The sequence below is a fragment of the Mesoplodon densirostris genome, chromosome 3, assembly GCF_025265405.1.
Source record: "Mesoplodon densirostris isolate mMesDen1 chromosome 3, mMesDen1 primary haplotype, whole genome shotgun sequence".
Classification (NCBI taxonomy): Eukaryota; Metazoa; Chordata; class Mammalia; order Artiodactyla; family Ziphiidae; genus Mesoplodon; species Mesoplodon densirostris.
In genome coordinates, this window is record NC_082663.1 from 150105151 (window position 1) to 150128669 (window position 23519).

The 23519-nt window shown below is 62.2% G+C and overlaps 1 protein-coding gene across 2 annotated transcripts; it reads left to right on the forward strand.

Annotated features, from left to right (window-relative positions):
* The first annotated feature begins 593 nt into the window (after positions 1 to 593).
* ZBTB7A (zinc finger and BTB domain containing 7A) lies at positions 594 to 18710 on the forward strand. 2 transcript variants are annotated; one of them, XM_060094586.1, is made up of 3 exons: positions 594 to 761; positions 10443 to 11722; positions 15901 to 18710. In XM_060094586.1, exons 2-3 carry the CDS (start codon positions 10458 to 10460, stop codon positions 16400 to 16402), a joined length of 1767 nt encoding a protein of 588 aa, XP_059950569.1. In that variant the 5' UTR covers positions 594 to 761; positions 10443 to 10457; the 3' UTR covers positions 16403 to 18710. The 2 variants fall into 2 exon arrangements, with proteins under 2 accessions (XP_059950569.1, XP_059950568.1); XM_060094585.1 differs by lacking the exon at positions 594 to 761 and adding an exon at positions 1831 to 2007.
* The last annotated feature ends 4809 nt before the right edge of the window (positions 18711 to 23519 follow it).

Below are 23519 nucleotides of genomic sequence, written 5' to 3' on the forward strand. Positions count from 1 at the left end.
TCGCGCCCCCCCCACCCCCAGCAGCCCGGGCAGCCGCGACCCACGCCCGCGTCTCTCCTCGCAGTGCGCACAGCCCTCCCCGCCCCCGCTGCCATCCTGCCACGCCCCAGGCGTCGGGGGCAAAGCCCGCGCCCCCCCGCACCCGCCTCTGCGCAGAGGCTGGGGGCCTGTTTATCTGGAGGCCCCCACCCCCTCCACCCCGGGGGGCCCGCTCCCCCCGCGCCCCGGGGAGCTCTGGGGCCAGATAAGCTGGCAGGCTGGCACGGCGCCGCGCAGCGGGGCGGAGAGGTCAGAGGAGGGGGGGCGCGCCGGGGGCGGGCTGGACCCCCCCCAACAACTTGACAAAACCTAATAACAGCCCGGTCTCCCCGGCGCAGCGGGCGAAGCCCCACGGGAGGGCAGAGACGTGGCAAGAGGGGACCTGCCGAGCCTGTTCTGGCCTCTGAGGCCGGGGTGGGGGGGGCGGGCTGGGCGTGGGGGGGCCGGCGGCTGCGGCACCTTTAAGACAAGGGAGGACCCCTCTTGCCCTCGGAGAAACCAGGAAGGGAGTCGCGAGCATCATACGGGGCTTTGGCTGTACTGTACAGTTACTGTAGGGGCAGTGACGCCGCCGCCGGAGCGAGGGAGCCGACGAGGGGAGAGCCAGCGAGGGGAGAGCGAGACGCGGACCCCAGAGGCGAGCGGCCGAGGAGCCCAGTCCCAACTCCGGGCCCCGGCCCCGCGCGCCCCGGCCCGGCCCGGCCCCGGCCCGGCCCCGCGAGGTAAGTCAGCGCCCGGCGTAGCCCGCAGCGCGGGGTGCAGGGCGGGGACGGGCCGGGGGAGCTGCGCCCACCCCTGCCCTCTCGGGAAGGGGCGATCCCGGGAGCCGGGGACGTCCCGCAAGTTTCAGAGGAGGGGGTGGTTGGCAGCTGCCCGGAGGCGGGAGGCGCCCTGGATCCCGAGGGCGGGGAGGGGGCGCCGCCCGGGAGTGGGTATTGGGGGCGAAGTGCATGGGCTTGTGCGCCAGCCCCCCCCCCTCCGTGCATGGTTTTTCGGGGCTCCCAGGCGCGCGGGGAGAGGGGGAGGGGAAGCGGGGCTGCATTGAGGGTGGGGGGAGCCGGCGTGGGGAGATAGGGGGGCGCGTCGCGTGCTAAGTTTGCAGCTGGGTACTGGGGGCGCTCTCGCCCCCCGGGGGCCTATTCGGTGCTGCGTGCATACGTTGGAGTTGGCCAGGATTGAGCTCCATGGGGGATGGGGGGGAGGGGGCTGAAAAAACAGGGAGGGGGGCTTTGCAAAGGAGGGGGAAGGGGTGGGGTGTCCGGGTGGGCGGGCGCGGCCGCTCGGGCCTCTGGGTATCGTAGTTCCCCCGCGCTTGCGGCTGGCAGGTAGCAGGCGGCTAGGACCACAAGTTCCAGGGTTCCCTGCGCCGGCGGCCCGCCGCGGTCCGCGGGTAGGGGCGGTGCGGAGGAGGGGCGGTGAGCGGCGGGCTGGCGAGCCAATGGACGCGGGCCGATCGCGCGGCGCGGCTCGAGGGCGGGCCCTGCCGGCCAGAGGGCGGGGCCTGGAGCCGGGCTCCCCTCGCCGGGGGCCGGTGGCGGTCCCCGGCTTCCGGCTGCGCGGCCCGCGGGCCGGCCCCCTCCCCGCCCCGGGGCCCCTCCCCGCCTGGTTGTGTAACCGTCCCCAGCCCCCCTCCCCTCAGCCCCCCGCCCCGGGGGGGGGTCACCCACCCGGCTTTCCCCGGGGAGGGCGGCGGCCCGGGCGGCCTCGCGGCGCAGGCGAGCCCGGGGATGCGCGGCCTAGTGCAGGCTGGGCCCGGGCGTGGGGGAGGCGGGCGGGCGGACCCAGATCCGGGGTAATTTGCATCGCCCTCCCCCCAGCCCGGGTGGGGATTGGCCGCCGGCGGCGGGGGGTGGCGCGGGGCCAGGCTCACTGCCGCCTCCCGGCCCCTCGGAGGGAGCCAGCCCAGCCGCAGCCGCCGCCACCGCCGCCGCCGGGGCCGGGCCCCCTCGCCGCTGCCCCGGGAAGGAGGTAGGAGCCCCCCGCGCGGGCGGCGCGGTGGGGGCCCGCGGGCCGGGGCGGGGGCCGCGCACTGCGGCCGGGGCGGGGGAGGGGGCAGCTTCCTGCCCCCGCCCGGGCCTGACTCAGCCCTGGGCGGGGGGACCGGCCTGGCCCCTCGCCCTGCCCGCGCGGCCGTCCGGCCCCGGCCCCGGGGGAGGGAGCAGAGAGCACCCCTCTCCCCCGCCCGCGCCCCCAAAGCGCGTGACCCCGTCTCCTCTGGCCCGGACACCCCTCCTTCCCCTTGACGCCACCACCACGTGCGAACCCTGAGCCCGGGCAGAGGAGGGGGTGAGCTGGTGGGATCCGGCCCCCTCCCTCGCTCTGCCTCCCTCCCCGGCCTAGGAACCGGCCCCCTCCCCCAGCCCCGGGCCTGGGAACCAGGCAGGGGCCTGAGCTGGGGCCGGTGCACCCCCCGGGGCCCAGGCCTTTGCGGGTCCTGGGAGGCACTGTCCGCGCTGGCTGGCCGGCGGCGAGGGAGTCCGGTGGACCGCGGCAAGAGACTGCTGTCCAACCAGGCCCGGACACCCTGTGGGCACCCACTAAATGTTTGGGGAATATAGCCAGCAGTTGGCGGGGTGGCAGGGGGAGGTAGGCAACTCCTCTCTCCCCTTAGCCAGGCGGCGGAAGTGAGAGAGGTGTTGGTGCCCCTCCACCGGGTGTGCCCACCTGGCTCACCCATGGGTGGCGGGCTTGCTTGGTTTCCCCACCCCCCCTCCCTGTCAGCTGCCTCCCGGACCAGGGCCGGAGCAGGCCCGGCCGGAGAGGGCGTCCAGGATTCCATGTCAGCCCCCCACCCCCACCCCAACAGGGCCAGGGCGTAACCCTGAGTGTGCCGCTCCCACACTGGGGGGCCCTCCCCAGGACCAGCCGATCACTTCCTACTGGCAGAGCTGGTCTTGGGAGAGGTCCGGGGAGTCCAGGCTAGGCCCTGCTGCTGCCCAGGTCCCCAAGGCTCCAGGTAGGGGGGCATTCTCCCCCGAGGGCCACCCCGGGTGGGGCCTGGCACTTATCGGTTGGGCTCGGGGCTCTGTTTACCGCCAGCCATCGCTGTGGAGACGGGAGCCTGGGGGAGAAGGGGGGGCAGGAGCCAGTGGCTGGAAGAGCGAAGCCCTGGGATCCGCATGCCTAATGAAGGAAAGAGGAGCCAACGGGGACACTGAAATTTTAATTCGTGGGTCACTTTGGGGGGGTATTTATTATTCAGTTCTGATTGGCTGACTGGCTGCGTGGTGGCCAGTCAGCACCCTGGCCCGGGCGGGGAGCCACGCAACTCTCAGCAGAGGCCCTCGGCAGCGGCTGTGGGGAGCCCATGCACCCTTTTCTCTGTGTGGGAGACTGAGGCCCGGCAGTGCTCAGCCTTCGTCCAGTGGGGAAGGTTCTCGAGGCAGTAGCTATACCTTATGTTGGCGTTTTTCCTTCCCTTCTTTTCCTTGGAACCCTCTGACCCATAAGCTGGTTGGGCTGGTGGAGGTCCCCGATGCCATGTAAGGAAACTGAGACCAGGAGGGGAGGCCAGACGCAAGCGTGGGGCCTCAGGGGCTTAGAGCAAGGCTCAGAGCGGTGCCCTATGGGGCAGGGAAGACTGAGGCCCTGGGGGAAGCAGAGAGCAGCCCAAGGTCACCCAGCCAGAGCTGGGTCTGACCCTTGTGGTCCTGCCTCCTAGTTTAGGACGTGTCCAAAGTCCTTTGTGTGTTACAGCCGAGGGGTGCCGGCCCACCTGTCTTCCAGAGGGCCTGGAGGTTGACAGCAGGCACCTGTCTGCCAAATGGAGCCTTTGCCCCAAGAGGACAGTTAGGCTCAGAGAGGGGCAGCAAGGTGTCCAAGGTCACACAGCAGGGGCCTCAGCCTCCTTGCCTCCCAGCCTTCTGAGGCAGGCCCTTCCCACCCCATCTGAGCTGCAGCCCCGCCCCTTGGCACCTTGGCCCCTGGAGACTGGCAGGGCTCTGTGTTTTTACAACCCATTATTTCCAAGGAGACCCAGGTCACCTCCCAGAGCCAAGAGTCAGGGCCAGCCCCTCTGAAGCAAAGCTGGCCCGAGGAGGGGGTCCACAGGGGTTTCAAATGCTGGCCCACTTGCTCTGTGACCTTGGACAAGCCCCATGGTCTTTTGGAGCCTGAGCATCCTTCTCTGTAAAATGAGGTGGTTGTGGGTTCCCCCCAGGTACTGCCTGCAGATCCACCTGTGTTCCCTTTCCTTCCCTCCCTCATGGAGGAAGCACCTGGGTCAGCTCAGGACACAGCAGGGATTCTGCTGGAGTGTGTGTGTGTGTCTGAGACACCCCCCCACCTGTCATCTTGTGCTCCAGGCACCTGATAGACCATAAACCACCCTGCAACAGCCCTGGGCAGTGGAGACCAGAGGAACAGGCTTGGGTGGGGGCCACTGTGGTCCAATCTCAGCCCGGCCCTCTGCTCCACCTGAGGTCCACCTCGGGAGGTCACCTCCCTTCTGCCAAACTCAGTTTTGCCATCGATACAATGGGGAGATTACCTTTAGGCCAAAAGTGAGCATTTACTCAGTGACTCCCCAGGAATGTTTGTTGAGTGACTGCTGTGTGGTGTCAGGGCCTGGGGGAGCCCCTCCTGCATCTCTGTTCTGATGCCCTGAGTTCACAGGTGTCAGCTGGACTCCAGCCCTGCCCCAGGCTCCCTGTGTGACCTCAGGCAAACCTCTCCCTTTTCTGAGCTATCACAGGGCAGCTCTGAGGGGGTGTGAGAATAAGCTGTCCTCCCCTCCCCTCCCCCCACCGAGGCCCCCAGGGTGGGGGGATTTAGTCCCCTGCTGGTACCTGGGGGCAGTGTGTGTGGTGGGGGAGGAGGGTGGAGCCCTGGGAGGACTAGTTAGTTTGGTCAGATGGAGCCAGACAGATGAACCGTGTTCAAATCCAGCTCTGCTGTGTGACCCTGGGCAAGTTGCCTCAGTTTCCTGGCCTGTGAAGTGGGGCAGTGGTTACAGACCCTGCCTCCCAGAGCTATGAGGATTAATGCTGAGATGATCCAGACCAGGCCCCCGTCAGGCCCCGTTGAGGAATAGCCCCTGCCCTTGCGGCCTGAGTCCCAAGTCTTTGGAGCACCAAAGCGCGGAAGGCGCCCTGTGGAGAATCTGGCCAAAGGACCAGCCCCTCCATCTGTCCCCCCAGCAGGCTGTGGACGGCCACTCGGTGGAAGCGTCCCCACCCACGCCTTTCTGGTTTGACTGGAAAACGACTCGGTCCCACCTCCCATCAGGATGTGTTTGATAGGAGGGAACTGGCTGGATTTGTAGGCACAGGTCACTGGGGCCCCAGTGGGCCAAGCACCCCTTTGGGGTTTCCAGGCCGAGCCATCCACCTGCTCAGGCTGTGGGTGGGGCTGGGGGTGGTACAGGCACCTCCAGGTGACAGACTGGCCTCGGGAGAGAGAGAGCAGTCTGGATGGAAGTCACCCAGGCCTCTCCTGGGCATCTTGGATAAGCAGGTGCAGCCTGAGTTGAGGGCAGTGTAGACACGGATGGGATTCTGTGAAGCCTGGCTTTGGTTACCCCCAGTGACAGGAAGCTTATTCCTTCCACTTCCACTGAGAATGGCTCTGTTCTTCGCAGGGCTTCCTCTTGGAAGCTGGTCTTGGTGTCGGGGCTGTACTTCCTGGCCCACGACAGCACTCAGAGCGTGGGAACAGGGTGGGCCTCAGCCCCACCCATGAGTTGGGGCTCAGGTGGGATCCCCATGACCTCCTAATCCCCACCCCCACCAGCCTCCACACACACTTCCCACGGGGCTTGCAACCTTCCTGCTTCTGGCCCTTTAAGGCCCAGGCAGGAAGCCCCTCCCCATTTAAGGCAATAAATGGACACATAAAATGGCCGAGGGCCTGTCTGCTGGTATCTGGCCTGGAGGGAGGCCTGGGAGGACAGGCGGGCAGGGGGCAGGCTGACAGCTGGCAGCCAGCAGTCACCCTGAGCCGTTGGTGCCCCCCGCCTCCCGATCAGGACGCTGCATTCCTGTCCCATTAAACCCCGGCCTCGGTACTGGGCCAGGCGGGGATTGGCACCAGGTCGGGGCGGGGTAACCCGTCAAGACCAACCTTGCAACACAGGCTGCCAGGCTGGGAGGGGGCGGGGGCGGCCGGGCACTGGCCTCGCAGCCACACCTGGGCGCCAGACTTGCTGTGTGACCTTGGGGCGGCCGCCCACCCTCTCTGGGCCTGGTTTCCCCCACACACACATGATGGCTTAGCTTCATCCTGGGGCTCACCACACACTTCCTTGGTACACAGTAGTTGGGGAGGGGGCTGGATTCCTGGAATGACGTTCAGAGGTGAAGTTCAAAGCCCCCAATCCACAAGGGAGGGGGTAAACAGCCTCACTGGGCCTTTGGGGATTGTCCCTGGCACATAGTAGGTCCTAGGCCAAAGTTTGCTAAGAGGATGGGAGTGGAACCCTTTGCCACTGTCACAACCCCTAAGGAAAATGAGACACAGAGAGGTGCTTTTCTTGACCCAGGTTCACCCAGCTTGGAAATGGAGGAGCCAGGATATGGACGCGGGCTGCTGTGGCAGGTAGTAGGTGTTAGAGGTCCCTTATGTAGTTTCCTTTCATTCTTTCCCTGAGTTGTAGGGAGGGAGGCCTTAACCCCCAGTTAAGCTGCCCGCATCCCTGGACACTCCTCCAGGAAGGCGTCAGGTGGCAATTACCTACCTATCCACTGCTGGCCACCCCCTGAGGAGTGTGGTGGGGAGGGGGAGGAGGAGGCCCGGCCCCAACCCTCACCTTGCACCTGACCTTGGGGACTCTCCAGCCTCCTTCCCCTGCCCCTCTCCCAGGTGCCCACTGCTGGGCCTTTGCCCCTGCTGTTTCCCATGCTTGGGACACCTTTCCCACAATCCTAGGGTCCTTCCTGGGTGACACCTGCTGTTCCTGGGACCAAGTCAGGACGCTCCTGACCTCTCCCTGCATCTCCAGTAGTTGAGAGATGTCAGCTCAGGCCGGCTCAAGTCAGAGCATCTGAGTCCCAGCCTGGCTGCCGGTCTGTTGTGTGACCTTGCCCTGGTCTTATCACCTCCCTGAGCCTCTCCTCATCTCTAAAGCCCAGGGTCCAGTTCTTGAAAGTTCCAGGGCACAGAGGAGGCCGCCTGGGAGGGCAAAAAGCAGGCCTGGGTCCTTGCTGCCTGCTGCAGCGAGTGACCCTAGGTTAGATTGGAGGTGGGACTGGCACGGTCCCCTGGTACTGGGTGTGCCTGCCAGCCAGGTGGGCGGGGCTGGGTGTGGGCTCTCCGGCACATAGCTCTTTGGTCTTTGGTTCCTCCTGTCCTTTGCTGCGCCCCTACCGTGCACTGCCCAGGGGAGGCCGGGGGCGGGGGGTGGAGGGTGGCCTGGGAGCAGCCCAGAGGGAGGAAGGCGCCCCACCTCCAGCCCAGGAAGAGCCTGCCGAGACCTGCCCCTCGGCCGGCCGCCGAGTCAGCATCGAACGGCCCCGGAAATCCCATGGGGGCGAGTGTCGGGGTGGAGCTGTGATGAAACACGGGGCCCTGGGTGGGTGTGGGCCTGGGCTCAGGGGACCACTGGCCGTTGAGGGGGTGAGGCTTCCTGGAGGAGAGAATTTTCGTTGGCTCATCATTACCGAGGAAACCGCCACGTGTCAGGGCACCTACTAGGTGTCAGGTGCCAGCAGGGCCTTTTAGAGCCAGGAAGGGAGCCACAGGGCTCTCCTGGTGAGACGGTGCTGTGGCACACAGTGGGTGCTCAGTAATAGGTGCTTTTTGCTGCCTGGACCCCACGTGACTTCCTTCTCCCACCTGGCAGGGTCTTCCTCTGCTTTCTTAGAAGGAGGGCCCTGAGAGGCCCCGGGTAGGGGGAGGGCAGTGGCCCCGGGTGTGGCAGGCAGGTGGCGTGTGTTCCTGGGGAGAGGGCTGGGTCAGTTTAGTTTCCAGGGCCAGGGAAGGGGCTGTGGCTGGCTGGGAGGTGTCGGGGTGGGGAGGGTTGGGGGACCCCCAGCCTCTTGCCTCTGTCAGGTCCTGGATCAGCCTTGCTGGGTGCCCTTGGCCTGGATTCCAGCTGTCTCTGGGCCTTGGTGTTCTCATCTGTAAATGGGGGTCATGCTACTTCCCTGGGGCTTTCCTTGGCTGGTATTGCCCCAGGCCCTTTGGGGGAGGGTCTCAGATGACTATGTGCGGGAAATAGAGGCCCCAGCTGGGAAGGACAGGGGCGCGGACCCTCAGACCCAGCCCAAACCCAAGGGCTGCCCCACACAACAGGCTCTTAGCATGTGGCCCGGCTCCTCCAGCTGGTGGAGACCCAGGCCCAGGGCTGGGTACATTGCCCCAGGCCAGGTTCAAGGCCGGAGCTTGCTCCTTCCCAGCCGAGTGGCTTCCAGCAAGTGGGAGCCTGGGCAGCTTCACGCTTGAAGTAACGATGTGCCAGCGCCTGGCCCGGTGGGCTCCGTGCCGGTGGGAAGGCGGGGGTGGAAGGGCCGTGGCGAGGGGTGAGTCACTTGGACCAATTCAGGTCTCGACCTAGAGGCCCCAGGAGGACCCCTGAGGGGACACTGGCAAGCAGGGCCAGGGTGGCCATCTTGGCACGTTGGTGGCCCGGATCAGAGGAGGGGCGAGGAGGGGCCGAGGCCGGTCTGATCCGGAGTCCCATCTGCCCACTCGCTCCCTGGGGCCGGGAGCCAGACGGCAGATGGTGGCAGGGGGTGGAAGCCACCACAGGGGGCTCTGCTGAGGCTTCCCGTGGCCGAGCCTGGGGGGGGGGTCGCGCCCCCATCCCCATCCTCATGCTCCCAGCAGCCACATCTGAGCCTGCCCCGCCACCCACCACGGGCTGGCGGAACAGAGGCGGGAGCTAAGCAGCTGGTGCGGTCGGCGGGAAAGAGGGCGGGCGGCGGAGAGAGGCGTCCCGGGAAGTGTACTGGCCGCCTGCACGCCACACAAAGGCCTCTGTGTCGGCCGCAAGGCCTGGACCCCATTCGCAGGGCGGCCCTGGGTCGGGACAGGCCTACCCTGGCCTTAGGGCTGACCAGACCAAACCCAGCTCCCTTGCCGGGCCAGCCGCCTGTATCCCACTAGAGGCACAGTGGGAGGGATCTGTGTTAGAGCTGAGCTGGGTCACCCAGCTGAGGGTCCTGGGCTCTTTAGGAGGCTGAGGAAGGCCCGGTTCAGGCCCTCTCCCCAGAGACACGCAGAGGCTCTGGCCTGAAAGCAGGCTGGCTGGGCCCAGAGGAATGTGGGTTTTGTTGGGTGGCTTGGGGCAGCCGGGGGCTCCCCGGAGAGGGTGGAGGGGTGGGGACAGAGCCAGAGAGTTGCACAAGCGCCCAAGTGGGTGGATGAGTCACAGCCCAGGGGAAGGCAGAAAATAGGAGGCAGGGGAGAGGGGTGGGACAGAGTCCCCTCCATGGCCCTGCTTTTCCAAAGGCTTCTGCCCATTTGACAGATGGGGAGACTGAGTCCCGGAGAGTGGCAGGGCCTTGTCCCGGGCTGAACAGTGCAAACAGGGTGGCCAAAAAGAGAGGGGCTGGCCAGGCAGGAGGTGGGCAGGAGGCCCCTGTCCCCCCACTCTTCCTTGACAGGGTCAGCTTGAGTGGGCAGGGAGGAGCATCAGGCAGTGGCCTGGTTTCCCCCAGTTACTCACTGTGAGGGCCGAGCCACGTCCTAGGGGTTCCACAGGGCAGGAAGGGGTCTGTCCTGCAGAGTCACTGCTCCACCCCACCAGGGCACGCCCACGGCCCTGATGACCCTGGCCAGGTCCCTGGGTCTTGACCTTACCCCTTCCTGCTGACTCAGAGCCCCCCAAGAGAACTGGGCCCGACCAGGAGAGAAGGTTAGGGAGGCCGAGGGGCTAGGCAGGGATGGACAGCCATGCTGGTTGGATATTGGCTCTTGGGTCAGTTGCCCTGGGTTTGAGTTGAGGTGCAGCCATGGGGCCCTGGGGCTTCCTGAGCCTGAGCCTCGTTTTCTCACCTCTGCGGTGGAGACGGTGCTGCCTCTGGGACTGCTGGGCGCTCAGCCAGGGCAGCGCACGGTGGGTGCCTTATGTCACCGCTCTGGCCTCCTAGAGAGGGCATGGGCAGAATCCCGTGTTCAGATTCATTAGGAAACAACTTGTGTTGGGCATTTATTGAGCACCTTCTGTGTGCTCCCACGCCACTTCAAATTGTCCTTTGGACGGGCACTCCCCTCTCTCGTAAAGCGGGGAGGGGGGCCGGTGTTCATCTCTGAAGCACCCAGTTGGGTTTCGCCAACGTCCTCTCACTTTGATGATGCAGAACCAGCCGTGGACAACCCTGGTGCAGAGCTGGGGAAACCGAGGCTGGGCGGGGGGAGGTGGGGCGGGGATGTGGGGGCACTACTTTCTGAGGGCCTCGCAGCCCAGCCAGTTGGCCCGGCCCTCCCTGTCCCTCACGACCTACCCTTCCTCCCCGGCGCTGCAGGTCTCGGCGCGGAAGATGGCCGGCGGCGTGGACGGCCCCATCGGGATCCCGTTCCCCGACCACAGCAGCGACATTCTGAGCGGACTCAACGAGCAGCGGACGCAGGGCCTGCTGTGCGACGTGGTGATCCTGGTGGAGGGCCGTGAGTTCCCCACGCACCGCTCGGTGCTGGCTGCCTGCAGCCAGTACTTCAAGAAGCTGTTCACGTCGGGCGCCGTGGTGGACCAGCAGAACGTGTACGAGATCGACTTCGTCAGCGCCGAGGCGCTCACGGCCCTCATGGATTTTGCCTACACGGCCACGCTCACCGTCAGCACAGCCAACGTGGGCGACATCCTCAGCGCCGCCCGCCTGCTCGAGATCCCCGCTGTGAGCCACGTCTGCGCTGACCTCCTCGACCGGCAGATCCTGGCGGCCGATGCGGGTGCCGATGCCGGCCAGCTGGACCTCGTAGATCAAATTGATCAGCGAAACCTCCTTCGCGCCAAGGAGTACCTCGAGTTCTTCCAGAGCAACCCCATGAACAGCCTGCCTGCAGCCGCCGCCGCCGCCGCCTCATTCCCATGGTCCGCCTTTGGCGCATCCGACGATGACCTGGATGCCACCAAGGAGGCCGTGGCCGCTGCCGTGGCCGCCGTGGCTGCCGGCGACTGCAATGGCTTGGACTTCTACGGGCCTGGCCCCCCAGCTGAGCGGCCCCCGGCCGGGGACGGGGATGAGGGAGATAGCAACCCAAGTCTGTGGCCGGAGCGGGATGACGACGCCCCCGCTGGGGGCCTCTTCCCGCCCCCCGTGGCCCAGCCGTCCACCGCCACACAGAACGGCCACTACGGCCGGGGCGGGGAGGAGGAGGCAGCCTCGCTGTCAGAGGCGGCCCCGGAGCCGGGCGACTCTCCGGGCTTCCTGTCAGGCACGGCCGAGGGCGAGGACGGGGACGGGGCCGATGCGGACGGGCTGGCGGCCAGCACGCTGCTGCAGCAGATGATGTCGTCGGTGGGCCGGGCGGGAGCGGCGACGGCGGGGGACAGCGACGAGGAGTCACGGGCGGATGACAAGGGCGTCGTGGACTACTACCTGAAGTACTTCAGCAGCGCCCACGACGGCGACGTCTACCCGGCCTGGTCGCAGAAGGTGGAGAAGAAGATCCGGGCTAAGGCCTTCCAAAAGTGCCCCATCTGCGAGAAGGTCATCCAAGGCGCCGGCAAGCTGCCGCGGCACATCCGGACCCACACGGGCGAGAAGCCCTACGAGTGTAACATCTGCAAGGTCCGATTCACCAGGTGAGCCGGCGCCACCGCGGCGGGGAGCAGGGGGCGGGTGGGGGCGGGTGGGGTGCTTCCTGGGGGGCCCTTTGCCCCAAAAGCAGCCACACAGGGACCCCCTGCCCCGCTCTGCGCGAGCACGCTCACACCCTGCCTCCGCGTGCGAAAACAACACCGCGCCCTGCCCTGCAAGGGTGCCTTGTCCATCGGGGCACTCCCGACCCCCATGCGCCTGTCTAGAGAGCCTGGGTGGGCGGTGCCGCGCAGGCCCTAAACAAGGTGACCACAAGAACGTAAAGCGTGCAAGGCGGTGCCGACCTGCGTGAGGCTGGAAGGGAGAGCCCAAGGAGTTGCTTTTCTTCTTTTTCCCTGGGTGGTTCTTCTCATCCCGACTGGAGCATTTGGGCCTTGGGAGAGGGCGACAGCCCCACTGGGAGCAGGGAGTTCTGGTCGTTATGTAACTTTGAAGTCTTCCGTGAGCCCGGGGAACTTGCTTCATTCAGCCAATGTTTATGGAGTGCCTGCTGGGTGCCAGGCCCTGTTCTAGAAGTGGAGGGACAAGCCAAAATCCCCGTGGGGTGACGGAGCATGTGCGAGATAAAACCGCAGAACTGATAACACTAGTTGGTGGAAAGTGCCAGGGAGGAAAAGAGCAGAGAACAGGGTTGGGGTGCGGCTGTAGGTGCTGCCTTAAACAGGGAGGCTTCCCCGAGGACTGAGAACTGAAGGAAGAGAAGGAGGGAGCCGTGGGGAGAGGGAAAGGGAGAGGCAGAGGGAAGAGTCAGTGCAAAGGCCCTGAGGCCAGTTCAGCTTAGGGAATCACCACAGCCAGTGGAGGGAAAAGGGCACGGGAGCCGTTGGGCTTGGTCCCTGGACAGATGGAGTTTGAGGCCAGGCTGGAGGAATTTTGCGATCTGGTCTTAAGAGTCCAGAGGTGGCAGGCTGGGCCTTGTGGGCCAGCCCAGTGGGGGCGGGGGGCTGGTGTGCGGGGGCCTAGCCTCAGCATCACCCCCTACCCTCACCAGCCCCGGGGTTCCCCCAGCCACACCCACCCAGGCCGAAGAAAGAGGCCATTGTCCCAGCTTCCCGGCCCTGCCCTCTGGGGACAGGATCTGGGAGCTGACCCCCAGACCAGCACCTGGGCCCCCTCCCCAGCAAGTCTGGAGAGGAGGGTGTGGCTGGGACTCCAGGGCCCAGGAGTGCCAGGCAGGGGTAAAGGGCACTGGCCGGGAGGCAGGCAGCTTGGTGGGTGGCCTGGCTCCCCCACTTTGGTGAGATCGGGGTGCCAGTGATCCTAGGGGCCTCCCTCTTGCTCCAGATGTGGGGATGGTGGACTGGGCTGGCTGTGGGTCCTGCCCTCAGGGGTCTTGGAGCCTGGGAGGAGCAGCCTGGTGGAGGCCCAGCAAGCCAGAGCCTGGAGAGGTGACACCTTCCCCCACGCCCCCACCCTCAGCCAGGCTCAGTTTCACCTTCTGGCCTGGGGCTCTCTTGGCCACCCCACCCTCAACCCGGGGCTGATCTTGTTTGCCGTTCTGGGAAACTGAGGCATAGAGAGGGCCTCCAGGCCAGGCCTCTTCCTTCCAGGTGCCCACCTGGCTCCTCTCTGTCCCCCAGGGCCCCAGCCCCCGCCCCTCCCTCCAGGCTGGGGAGCCCAGGGGCCCCTCTGAGTCACACTAGAGAGTTGAGTAAGCAGGGCCTGTGGCGGCCGGGGCTATAATTACCCAGGCCGGGGCTTGAGGTGATGAAACTGGGGCTTCCTCCACCCCCACCCCACATTGGGACAGCCCCCAACCCTCTGTGCAACTCAGGGCAAGTCACTTCCCCTCTCTGAGCCTCCAAGCCTCAGCTAGGGACATCTCTGTAGAGATGCTAGAACAATCCGAGTCCCTCCTGTTCCTTCTGTGACCTGGCCCCAGGGTCTGAGCGGGGCAACTGGGATACCAAGTTAGCCGGCTCCGAGGAGGCGGGATGGGGGGTGGCGGGAAGCGCCTGGCCATTGCCATCCTCTTTCTGGTAACAGCTCAAGTTAATCCAGGGAGCGATGAGTTTGTTGTGGCCCAGGTTCTGCTGGCTCACGTGGGGGTGTAACGAGGCCAGAGAATAGGCAGGGGGTCTGGTTGCAAAGGGCCAGGTCTTGATCCTCAGAAGAGTAAGAAGCCCTAGAAAAGTTAAGCCAAGCAGGGACACCAGCTCTGTGGGAGGTGCCAGAGGGAGGGACTTGGGACTGAAAGAGCCCAGGGGGAGGGGGGTGTAGGCCTTTGTCTCGGGGCTGGGAAAGATTTCCTGGAGGAGGAGGGGCATTTCAGGTGGGGCTTTGAAGGATGAGTAGGAGTTTATCAGTCCTGGCAGTGAAGAAGCTCTCAGTCTGGTGGGCATCAGAAGGGAGAGACTCCGAGTGACTCAGTGGAGCATAAGAGTCTGCAGCAAGGAGCAGGTCAGATTTTAGCCAGAGCTCTGGAGGCCCTGGTCCCTGCCCCTGCCTTGTGGATTCCAGGCAGGAATCCACCCCCATCACTATGGACCAGCATAGTACAATAGAAATATCATGTGAGCCACCTCCGTGACTCTACATTTTCTGGCAGCCACATTTTTAAAAAGTAAAATAGAAACAGGTGAAAGTAATTTTAATCATATTTTTACATAATCCATTAGTTCTATTTCAATATGTGATCAATAAGCAAAATTATAGGGCCTCCCTGGTGGCGCAGTGGTTGAGAGTCCGCCTGCCGATGCAGGGGATACGGGTTCGTGCCCCGGTCTGGGAGGATCCCATATGCCGCGGAGCGGCTGGGCCCGTGAGCCATGGCCGCTGGGCCTGCGCGTCCGGAGCCTGTGCTCCGCAACGGGAGAGGCCACAACAGTGAGAGGCCCACATACCGCAAAAAAAAAAAATAAATAAAAATAAAAATAAGCAAAATTATAAATGAGATATTGTACAGTACATAGAGCAAATGAAGTCTTCAGAATCTGTGGTGCCCTTTGCACTTCTTGCGCATCTCACCTTGGACCAGCCACATTTCAAGGGCTCGGGGACAGAGCAACACCTGGGCCATAGTCACCCCAGAACTGCTACGGTGACCAGCTTTGTGGGCCAAAGGCCCCAGGCTGAGCCAGATCCACACAGTTCCCTGTGGGGTGAGATGGGCATGGAGGGGCCCTGGAATCACACCCGGTCCCTGCCTGTTTTCAGGGCTCACAGTCCAGTCAGGGAGACAGATGAGAAACAAAGGCGGTGGCATGAGGGACCGGCGTTGAGGGAGTCTGGGAGGGCCTCTCTGAGGAGATCATGTTTGGGCTGAAATTCAACTGTAAAGATCTGGGAGGGGAAAAAAGTACTCCAGGTAGCCAGAACAGCATGTGTAAAGGCCCTGAGGTAGTCTCATAGTTATCAGCATGTTGGGGTGACAGCCAGGAAGCCAGTGTGGCCAGAGCAGAGTGAGACAGAGGTGAGGGGAGATCTGGCAGGAACTGGGGGTAGGGGGTGGGGTCCCTGGGGTGGGGACTTGGTTACTACTGTGACCAGCTGCCCTGGATTTTCAGTGACTGAGGGGTTTCCCAGGACACAGAACTTTCAGTGCTAAAGCCAGGACAGCTTAACCCTCTCTGTTACCAAATTCTCCAGCATTTCTCCTTGTTCCCTGTAGCATTTTCAGCACCTGGAACAGGGTCTGGTATGCAGCAGGTGCTCAGTAAATGCCTGTAGTGTGAAGCCATGCACCTGCCACTGGGCAGAGCCCCAGGTGGGAGGGAGGCCTGTTATCTTCCTCCTCCTATGCATAAGAAAAGGGTTTCAGTGGGACTTCCCTGGTGGTCCAGTGGTTAAGACTCTGTGCTTCCACTGCAGGGTGCATGGATTTGATTCCCTGGTTGGGGAACTAAGATCCCGCAGTGGGGCCAAAAAAAAAAACCAAAAAACAAAAAACCCAAAAAATTGGGTTTCAGAGAGGTTCAGCCATTTCCCCGTGGCCACACAGCGAGCGGGGTCCAAGGCCCTTTTCACACCTTCGTGGGTTCCTTGGTGCTGTTCTCAGAATGGGCACCCACACCCCCTTTCCCCGCAGGGGCGCCCCCTGCCGCAGCCCACCTTTCCGCGAGGGTCCTGGTTTCCCCATGCTGAGGCTGGCGGGGACGGGGTGGGGCTTTCATCCCAGGCAGGGGCCCGGCCGGGCGCCGGCTGACCCTCGGCCCGTCCACAGGCAGGACAAGCTCAAGGTGCACATGAGGAAGCACACGGGCGAGAAGCCGTACCTGTGCCAGCAGTGCGGGGCGGCGTTCGCGCACAACTACGACCTGAAGAACCACATGCGCGTCCACACTGGCCTGCGCCCCTACCAGTGCGACAGCTGCTGCAAGACGTTCGTGCGCTCCGACCACCTGCACAGACACCTCAAGAAGGACGGCTGCAACGGCGTGCCCTCGCGCCGCGGCCGCAAGCCCCGGGTGCGGGGTGGCGGGCTTGGGGGGCCCGACCCCGCCCCCGCCCCGGGGGCCCCTGTGCCGCCCGGCGCCCCTGCCCCGCCCGGCTCGCCGGATGCGCGGCGCAACGGCCAGGAGAAGCACTTTAAGGACGAGGATGAGGATGAGGACGAGGCCAGCCCCGACGGCCTGGGCAGGTTGAATGTAGCGGGCGCCGCTGGGGGAGGCGACGGGGGCGCCGGGGCCACCGCCGATGGCAGCTTCGCGGCCGGACTCGCTTGAAAACCAAAAAAAAGAGAAAACAGAAACCCGAGAAAGAGAGAGAGAGAGAGCAAATCACCCACCACCCCCAAAAAACACAAAAAAAGAAATCTATCTATATACAGATATCTATATCTATATATATATATATATACAGATATATATATATGAAGCGTCACAGAATCTAGGGTAGTGCTTTTCTCAGATTTTTCTCCTTCATGATGTTCTCTCCCTCCACGGGGACCCTCGCCCCACCCCACCCCCAGCCCCGCTTGCCCCCCACCCCGTCGATGGCTTTCGGGGCTCAGCTTGGGGTTTTTGTGGGACACGAGGATTCTGAGCTCCCCGGGCGCCCCGCGTTCGGGGTCTGGGGTCCCATCGGAGGCTCGATCAGGGCCCCAGGTCCCGGCAGGGGTGAGGGTGGTCACGGGGGCGTGGGCCGGGGACCGGGGTGGGGGGGGTGTCTTTTCTTTTCCTCTCCCTGCCCCGCCCCCGCTGATTTCTAGAGTCTTTTGAGATAAGACCTTAAAAATGATTTGTGTCCGCTGTGAGCGGACGTTAAAACGGCCCCATCCGCACCCCCACCCTCCTTCCTCAGGGCACTTCCGAAGTGGGGGTCTCCCCCTCCGTCTCCCCGACTGCCTCCCCACCTCCCGTCCCTGCCTGTGGTCCCCCGGATCTCCTGGCCACCGCGACACAAATCTATTTATTTCCAGGCGTGGAGAAAGGGGAGAAGATGGGGAAGGGGTGGGAGGGCATCAGAGTGACTCCCCAAGGGCCCCCGCCACTTTCCTTCACGGCACTTACAACCCGGCGGGACCTGCGGGCTGCCACTCAGGGCGCCCCTGCCACCCCCGTCTTGGTCCCCCGACCCAGGCCCACCCCAGACCCCATGAGACGTTTGGAGATTCGAAACTTTTTGTCTTCACCCTCTCCCCTTCCCCTAGCCCTGTCCCGATTTTTAAAAGCACTTTTTAGATTTTTTTTTTCTCTTTTCCTCCTTAAAAACAAAATTTATATATAGATATATATATATATAAAATATACTTTTCCTCAGAGGAGCAGGCGACAGTGTGGGGTGAAAGAGCCAAGAGCAGAGGGAATGCAGGGTCTCACGGTGGCAGGGATGTGGGGAGCGAGAGTGTCCAGAAGTTCCAGTGTCACAAAAGCAATAAAAACAAGATTTTACAAAAATGAAAGGAAAAAAAAAACAACAACAAGACAACCAACCACAAATAGAAGTCTTGGCACTTTGTAACAGAACGGGTACTACACTTTATCTTAATTCTTAATTTAAAAACATGTTTACAAGTTGCAACCAACTTCTATGAAAAGTCAAAAAGACAAAAAAAAAAAATAAGAGCGAGAGAGAGAGCGAGAGAGAGAGCGAGAGAGAGCAAACAGAAATTCCTAAAAGTCGATTTATTTTTGTACAAAATAATAAAAAAAGAAACCCACCACAGACGTAGAATCCACTTCTGTTCCCCGAGGTGAGAAGGGGGTCAGGAAGTCACGGGTGAGGGCGAAGCCTTCTGAGGTATTTGTACTTTACCACGGGGGCTCGCCTTGCAGGCAGGACTGCGGGGTTTTTGTGTTTCTGCCGTGTCCCCCCCCAGCACCTCCCCCCACCATTCTGTCCCTTTTTGGGTTCTGATTTGGAGACGTCTCCTCACCTGCTAGCCATACAGTGGCCACCTGTGTCCGCGGGGACCCTCCTTACCGACTCCCCAGCTCAGGGATGGGCCCGAGAGAGGGCTGGCTTTCCAACCAGCCGGAGCAATCCCGTCTCCCTGCCCTTGTCCCCTGACCCTTGCTGTCCCCCTACCCTCCAACATGGCCGCCCTTCCTTGTGGCCACCGAGGAGCTGCCATCTTGGATACGCCATCCCCACCGAGGTGGGTGACAGGGGGCCCCACCTCCAGGGCCTTACTCCACCCCCCACTGCACCCCTCTTTTTACTCAAAGGCACTGACTGTAACCTGGGGGCTGGCACCCGCCTCCCCCCAGCCTCTGGCTCCCCAAAGGCCCGGCGTTGACCGAGCCACAGGCCACGGACTGGGGCCAGGGCTGGGGAGGCCGTTTTGCCAGAGGCCGGGGCACCCTCCTCCCCCCCACCCATCCCCCGTCGCATATGCAACCCTAGTGTGGGGCCCTGTAAATAGACGCTCTGCTGAGCGGAGACCCTTCCTCATCAAAAGCCGGAGGTGTGGGGGGTGTCCCCGCTCCCCGCCTCTAGCTGCTGGCCCGTCACCCCATGCCCCTTGGTTCTGTGACAGACCCCATCTCTTTCTTGTTTTTAAAGGGAAGCTTTTAAAGAAGGCAACTTTCATTATTGTTTCTACAGGACAGTTTTTTGTTTCCTCCTGCTCCCCCCACCCCTGAGCCCGTCAGCCCCCCAGATGTCTCAGGACCCCCCCTCCTGAGGGGGGTGGCAGGGGAGCCCAGGGCCGGGTGGGCCCGCCCACTCCCCAGCATCGTGGGGCGAGCTCTCTCAGAGAACCACCCGTGCAAGCCGAACAGGGAGCTCGAGTGCCCAGGCTAGGGACCTGCACCCCTACCCCACCCCAGCTCCCAGAGAGGTTCCCTGAGGGGACAGCCCTCTCCCCCACTACCCACACACCCCCTCGCAATAAAACCAACTGAAAAATCACAGCTGTCGTCCTGGCCGGGTGGGGGGAGACCAGACTTGGGGGATTAAGGCCTCTGGGACTACAGCGGGGGCAAGGGCTGAACCCCCGCCGAGCACACTTTAACACAAACCTCCTCGGGAATTGCACTAAACCCCTACCCCTAGCTCTGCGCTCAGCTTCCGCCAGCCTTGCCCACCCACTCCGCCTTAACCCCTCTCCTGCTGCCCACCAGCCCATCCCCGGGGGCCGCAGCATCTGCATGGGCCCAGAGCCGGGACCCCCGCCCTCCCAGCCCAGGCCCTGCCCCCAACTCCGCGCAATCACATACTGTATATAGACGTGGATCAATTTTATTTTTATTCTTTAAATTAAGGTCGTGATAAAGTGTTGCCAAAGATACTGCTGAATTCTCGCGTTTCAGGAAACAAACAAACAAAAAAAAAAAAGAAAAAAATTTGAGAGGGAACGTGCTGACTGGTCAGAAAGGACACAGCAAAAAGTTTTTTTGTTTGGTTGTTTGGGTTTTTTTTTTTGTGGTTTCTTTTTTTGGGGTGTTTTTTTTTTTTTTTTTAAACTGCCTGGTACAAAAAAAAAAAAAGAAAAAAAAGAAAACAGCGAAATTGTTATTTCCATCATCTTGGTGAAGCTGCGTGAATGTGTGTGTGCGCTTGTGTATGAGTGAGGTCCAGGCGGGGGGAGCTCCAGGAGGGGGCTCCGGCAGGGGTCGGGGGGAGGGTGTCCTGGGACGGCGGTGGTGGGCCAGCAGGATGGTGGGGGCCGGAGCCCTCACCTGGAGCGGTCGCCAGCCTGCAGGACCCAGGAGAGAGAGATTAGCACCCCTGCTGCTGCCCCCTAGCCCCCCAGCCCCCCACCTTGATCCCCACCCCGCCTTTTGAGATTAGGAGAAAAAAAAAAAAGGCAAAAAAAAAACAAACCTTAAAAACCAGTGAATGTAAAGTGCCGGACCAGGCCCAGCCTGACAAGAGTGCGAGTCTGGACCTGTGCCCAGCCGGGCTCCCCTGGGCCATACCAAAGTCTGCCTCCCGTGGGCGGCTCACCCAGGAGACCCCTCATGGCTATCCTGTCTTGTCACCCTGTTTGTACGTGGCTGTCCCTTTGCTTCCTTCCAAGGGGGAGGGTGTCTTGGGTAGGGAGGAGGGGTCCCCCAGCCCCCTCAAGAGTCTTCTGGGGAGTCTTTGCACTACTGAGACCCATTGTCCGTGGAGGGAACGGCCTCGTGGCATGTGATGGGACAGAAGAGGCAGGGGCTCCTCCAGGACCAAGGCAGTCCAGGTAGCCAGGATCGTAGGCGGCAAGAAACGAGAGAGTGAAAGGAAAAGCAGGAGAAAAAAAGTAAAAATCAATTAAAAAAAAGCAAAAATCCTATTTTTTGAGAAAGAAAGATATTTATATTTGCAGTTTTATTTTAAAAAAGTTATTTAAGCTGAGGAAGCAGCCTTCCTGGAGTGGGGATGCTGGCTGGCGCAGGACGGGTCAGGGCCCGGGGCTCGGGCACCCCAGGAGCCATAACCTCAGAGTGAGACTAGCTCGCACTAAATATATAGATTTACACGGGGGGTGGGGGGCAGGGCAGGAGATGGAGGGGGCTGGGGAGACCTCCATCCCCTGGCTGGGGCTGCCTGAAGGCTGTGGCCAGGGGTCCCAATGCCCAAGGTCCCCCCCTGCCCCACCCGGGCCCAGACATGAGGTGCCTTGGACTTTGGGGGGCCAGGCCTGGTGGAGGGGGGCGGGGGTGGCGCCCACCAGGGGCACAGAGCACAGAGCAGACATTCCATAGACTGTATTTGAGAGTCTTTATAAGTGTGGGAGATTTAAAAAAAAAATTGATAAAAATGCACTTTTGGGGGGTGGGGAGGGAGAAGCTTTAAAAGTAATAAAAGAAACAAAAAAAAAACAAAAAGACAAAAGATGATGAAAAACCAGACAAAAAAAAATCATTTTTCTTGTACATAAAAAACCACTAAACGCAGCCTGTTACGACCGCTGCTGCCTCATTTGCCTGATTTTGTGTTTTGTCGGGGTGGGGGGGAGGCTGGGGAGCGGGGATGGAGGGTTTGGGGGGCCCCTTCCTTGTGGGCTGGGCCCCTTGTCCACACCACTCCGGGCCTCCCTACTTGGGTTCCAGGGAGAGGACTTCAAACTCAGTCTGACCCTTCCTCCCAGGCCTGGGAGGCAGGGGCCTGGATGCAGTGACCCTGCCTCTGGGCTTCCAGGGTGGGGTGGGTGTCGCCAGCAGTGCCAGGCCTGGGGCCCCTACAGAGGAGGTGACCCACACCCCGGGGCATGGGCGGGTGGCATCAGGAGGGGGCCCGACGGCCGGTGAGGGCGAGGATGGGGGTGGGCAGGGAGAACCGGCTGGGCAGCCTCCTCAGTCACCTCCGACTGCAGGGTTTCTGGAGGCCCTGGGTTGGGGTGGCCTCAGCCCGGGACCCTCAAGTCTGCCAGAGGGCCCCAAGGTGCCACCCCACGCTGGGCCCCACTGACATGACCTCGGATCCAAGCTGGCTGCTTCCACCCAGGTTTCCTGGGGGAAGTCAGGCCGGGGCCCCCTCACCGGGGACAGGGGTCGTAGGCTGCAACCCCACCTCTGGTTTGGGGTCACCACACACAGCCACTTCCAGGGCACTGGAAGAGCCCTTCTCCCGTCTGTCTCTGTCAGACTGGGACCAGTGGGTTGGGGTGGGGGTGGGGTGATGGAGGGGCCCCGAGGGGACACAATGGCCACGCCACGGCCTGGGAGAGGAGGGCCACCCAGCCTTTGCCAGGAGCTTGGGGAGGATGCAGAGTGGCGGCTCCAGGGGTCCTCCATCAGCAGCAAGGTCACTTGCCTGTCTGTGCTTACATGGACCCAGGTCTCCAACTCGGGCCAGGGTGGGTAGGGGACCAGGGCTTCCACAGCCAGACCCCGAGGGGACCTGAGCCAGCCGAGAGGGAGACTGGAGGCCTCGGATGATGGTGAAGGATGGCTCTGCAGCTACTCGGCCCAGGAGGGCATCTTCGGTTAGGCTACCATGCCTCCCCAGTTAAGAGGATTCTTGCATATTCGGAGAATTGTGCAACCATCACCTCCATCTATTTCTAGAACACTCTCATCACCCCACAAAGAAACCCCTTCCCCACTAGCAGTCACTCCATATCCCCCTCTCACAGATCCTGGTGACCTCTAACCCGTCTCTGTGGATTGCCCTGTTCCGGACATTTCATATAAATGGAATCACACGCTATGTGGTCTTCTGTCTGGTTTCTCTCACTGACCATCATGTCCTCAAGGTCCATCCACACTGTAGCGAACATCAGTGCTCCGCTCCTTTTTAAGGCTGAATCGTATTCCACTGGGTGGATGGAGCACGTGGTGTGTCCATTCACCTGTCGGTGGACATCTGGGTTTTTCCCAGATGAAAGGGTTATTGTTTCACAACAACCCTTTTGCTGTTGTGAATCATGCTGCTGTGAACAGGTGTGTACGAGTGTTTACGTGAGCCTGTTTTCGTTGACCTTGGGGTAGACACCTAAGAGTGGAGTCGCTGGGTCAGATGGCAACTCCAGCCCAGGACTCTCCCACCACAGCTGCCCCATCTCACATTCCCGCCGGCGAGCTCGAGGTCCCCACTTAATACCCGTCCTCGCCATCTAGCCGTCCTAGTGGGGATGAGGGGTGAGGTGGCAGCTGTGACGTGCATTTCCCTGTTGACTGATGATGTCGAGCGTCTTTCTAAGGAGCTTATTGGCCATTTGTGTATCTTCTTGGCCACCCAGGGGGGCAGGGGCCATCCTGGGATTCAGTGGCTCTGTCTGAATTCCTTGCCCGGTCCAGCAGACACACACTGGACCTGGCAGTTCAAGGTGGAATTTTTCTCATTTGACCAAACGCTGTGACTTCTGAATCCGGAAGGCCAGGCAGCACAAGGCCAGGAGAAGCATGAATAGGGCACAGGTTTTGTCCTTTGCTTCCAGCCATGGCCCCGACGCACAGAGAAGTGGACGCTGCGGTAGCTTCACCTTGACTTTTTTATTTGCGTTTTTAAAAAACAATTAAATTAGAATACAAATATTAGAAAACAGCGGCCCTCGGCTGCCAGTGCAGACGGAGGGGGGGGCTGAACTGCACAACCGAGTTTATACAGTAAAACTGAATTTGCCCTCGACCAGATTCATGTCCCTTTCTTCTTTAGACCTGAAATGATATTGCTTCCTGACTAGGAGAGTTCTGTTTATACAAAGAAAAAATATTCTGGGGCTTGCGGGTGAGGGGTGCGGGGAAGAAAAGAAAAAGCGAAAAGAATGGCGGGCACAGGAGGGCTGGAGAACCAGGTGTGGCCTCCGGGGGGACAAGGGTGCTGGGCGGGGGGCCGGGCACCCAGCTGTGGGTCCCTGGAGGCGTCCGGGGCCGCTCTGGGCCCCCGTGGTCGCTGGATGCCGCCCCCCCCACCCCCGGCCGGGAGCCACCTGGGTCTGGGCAGGGAGCTGAGGCCCAGTCCTGTTGGAAG

Excerpts from the sequence above, each read along its gene's own strand:
- ZBTB7A (XM_060094586.1), top strand. The coding sequence starts at position 10,458 with ATGGCCGGCGGCGTGGACGGCCCCATCGGGATCCCGTTCCCCGACCAC. Across the intron at positions 11,723-15,900 it reads TGCAAGGTCCGATTCACCAG|GCAGGACAAGCTCAAGGTGC; the intron begins GTGAGCCGGCGC and ends GCCCGTCCACAG.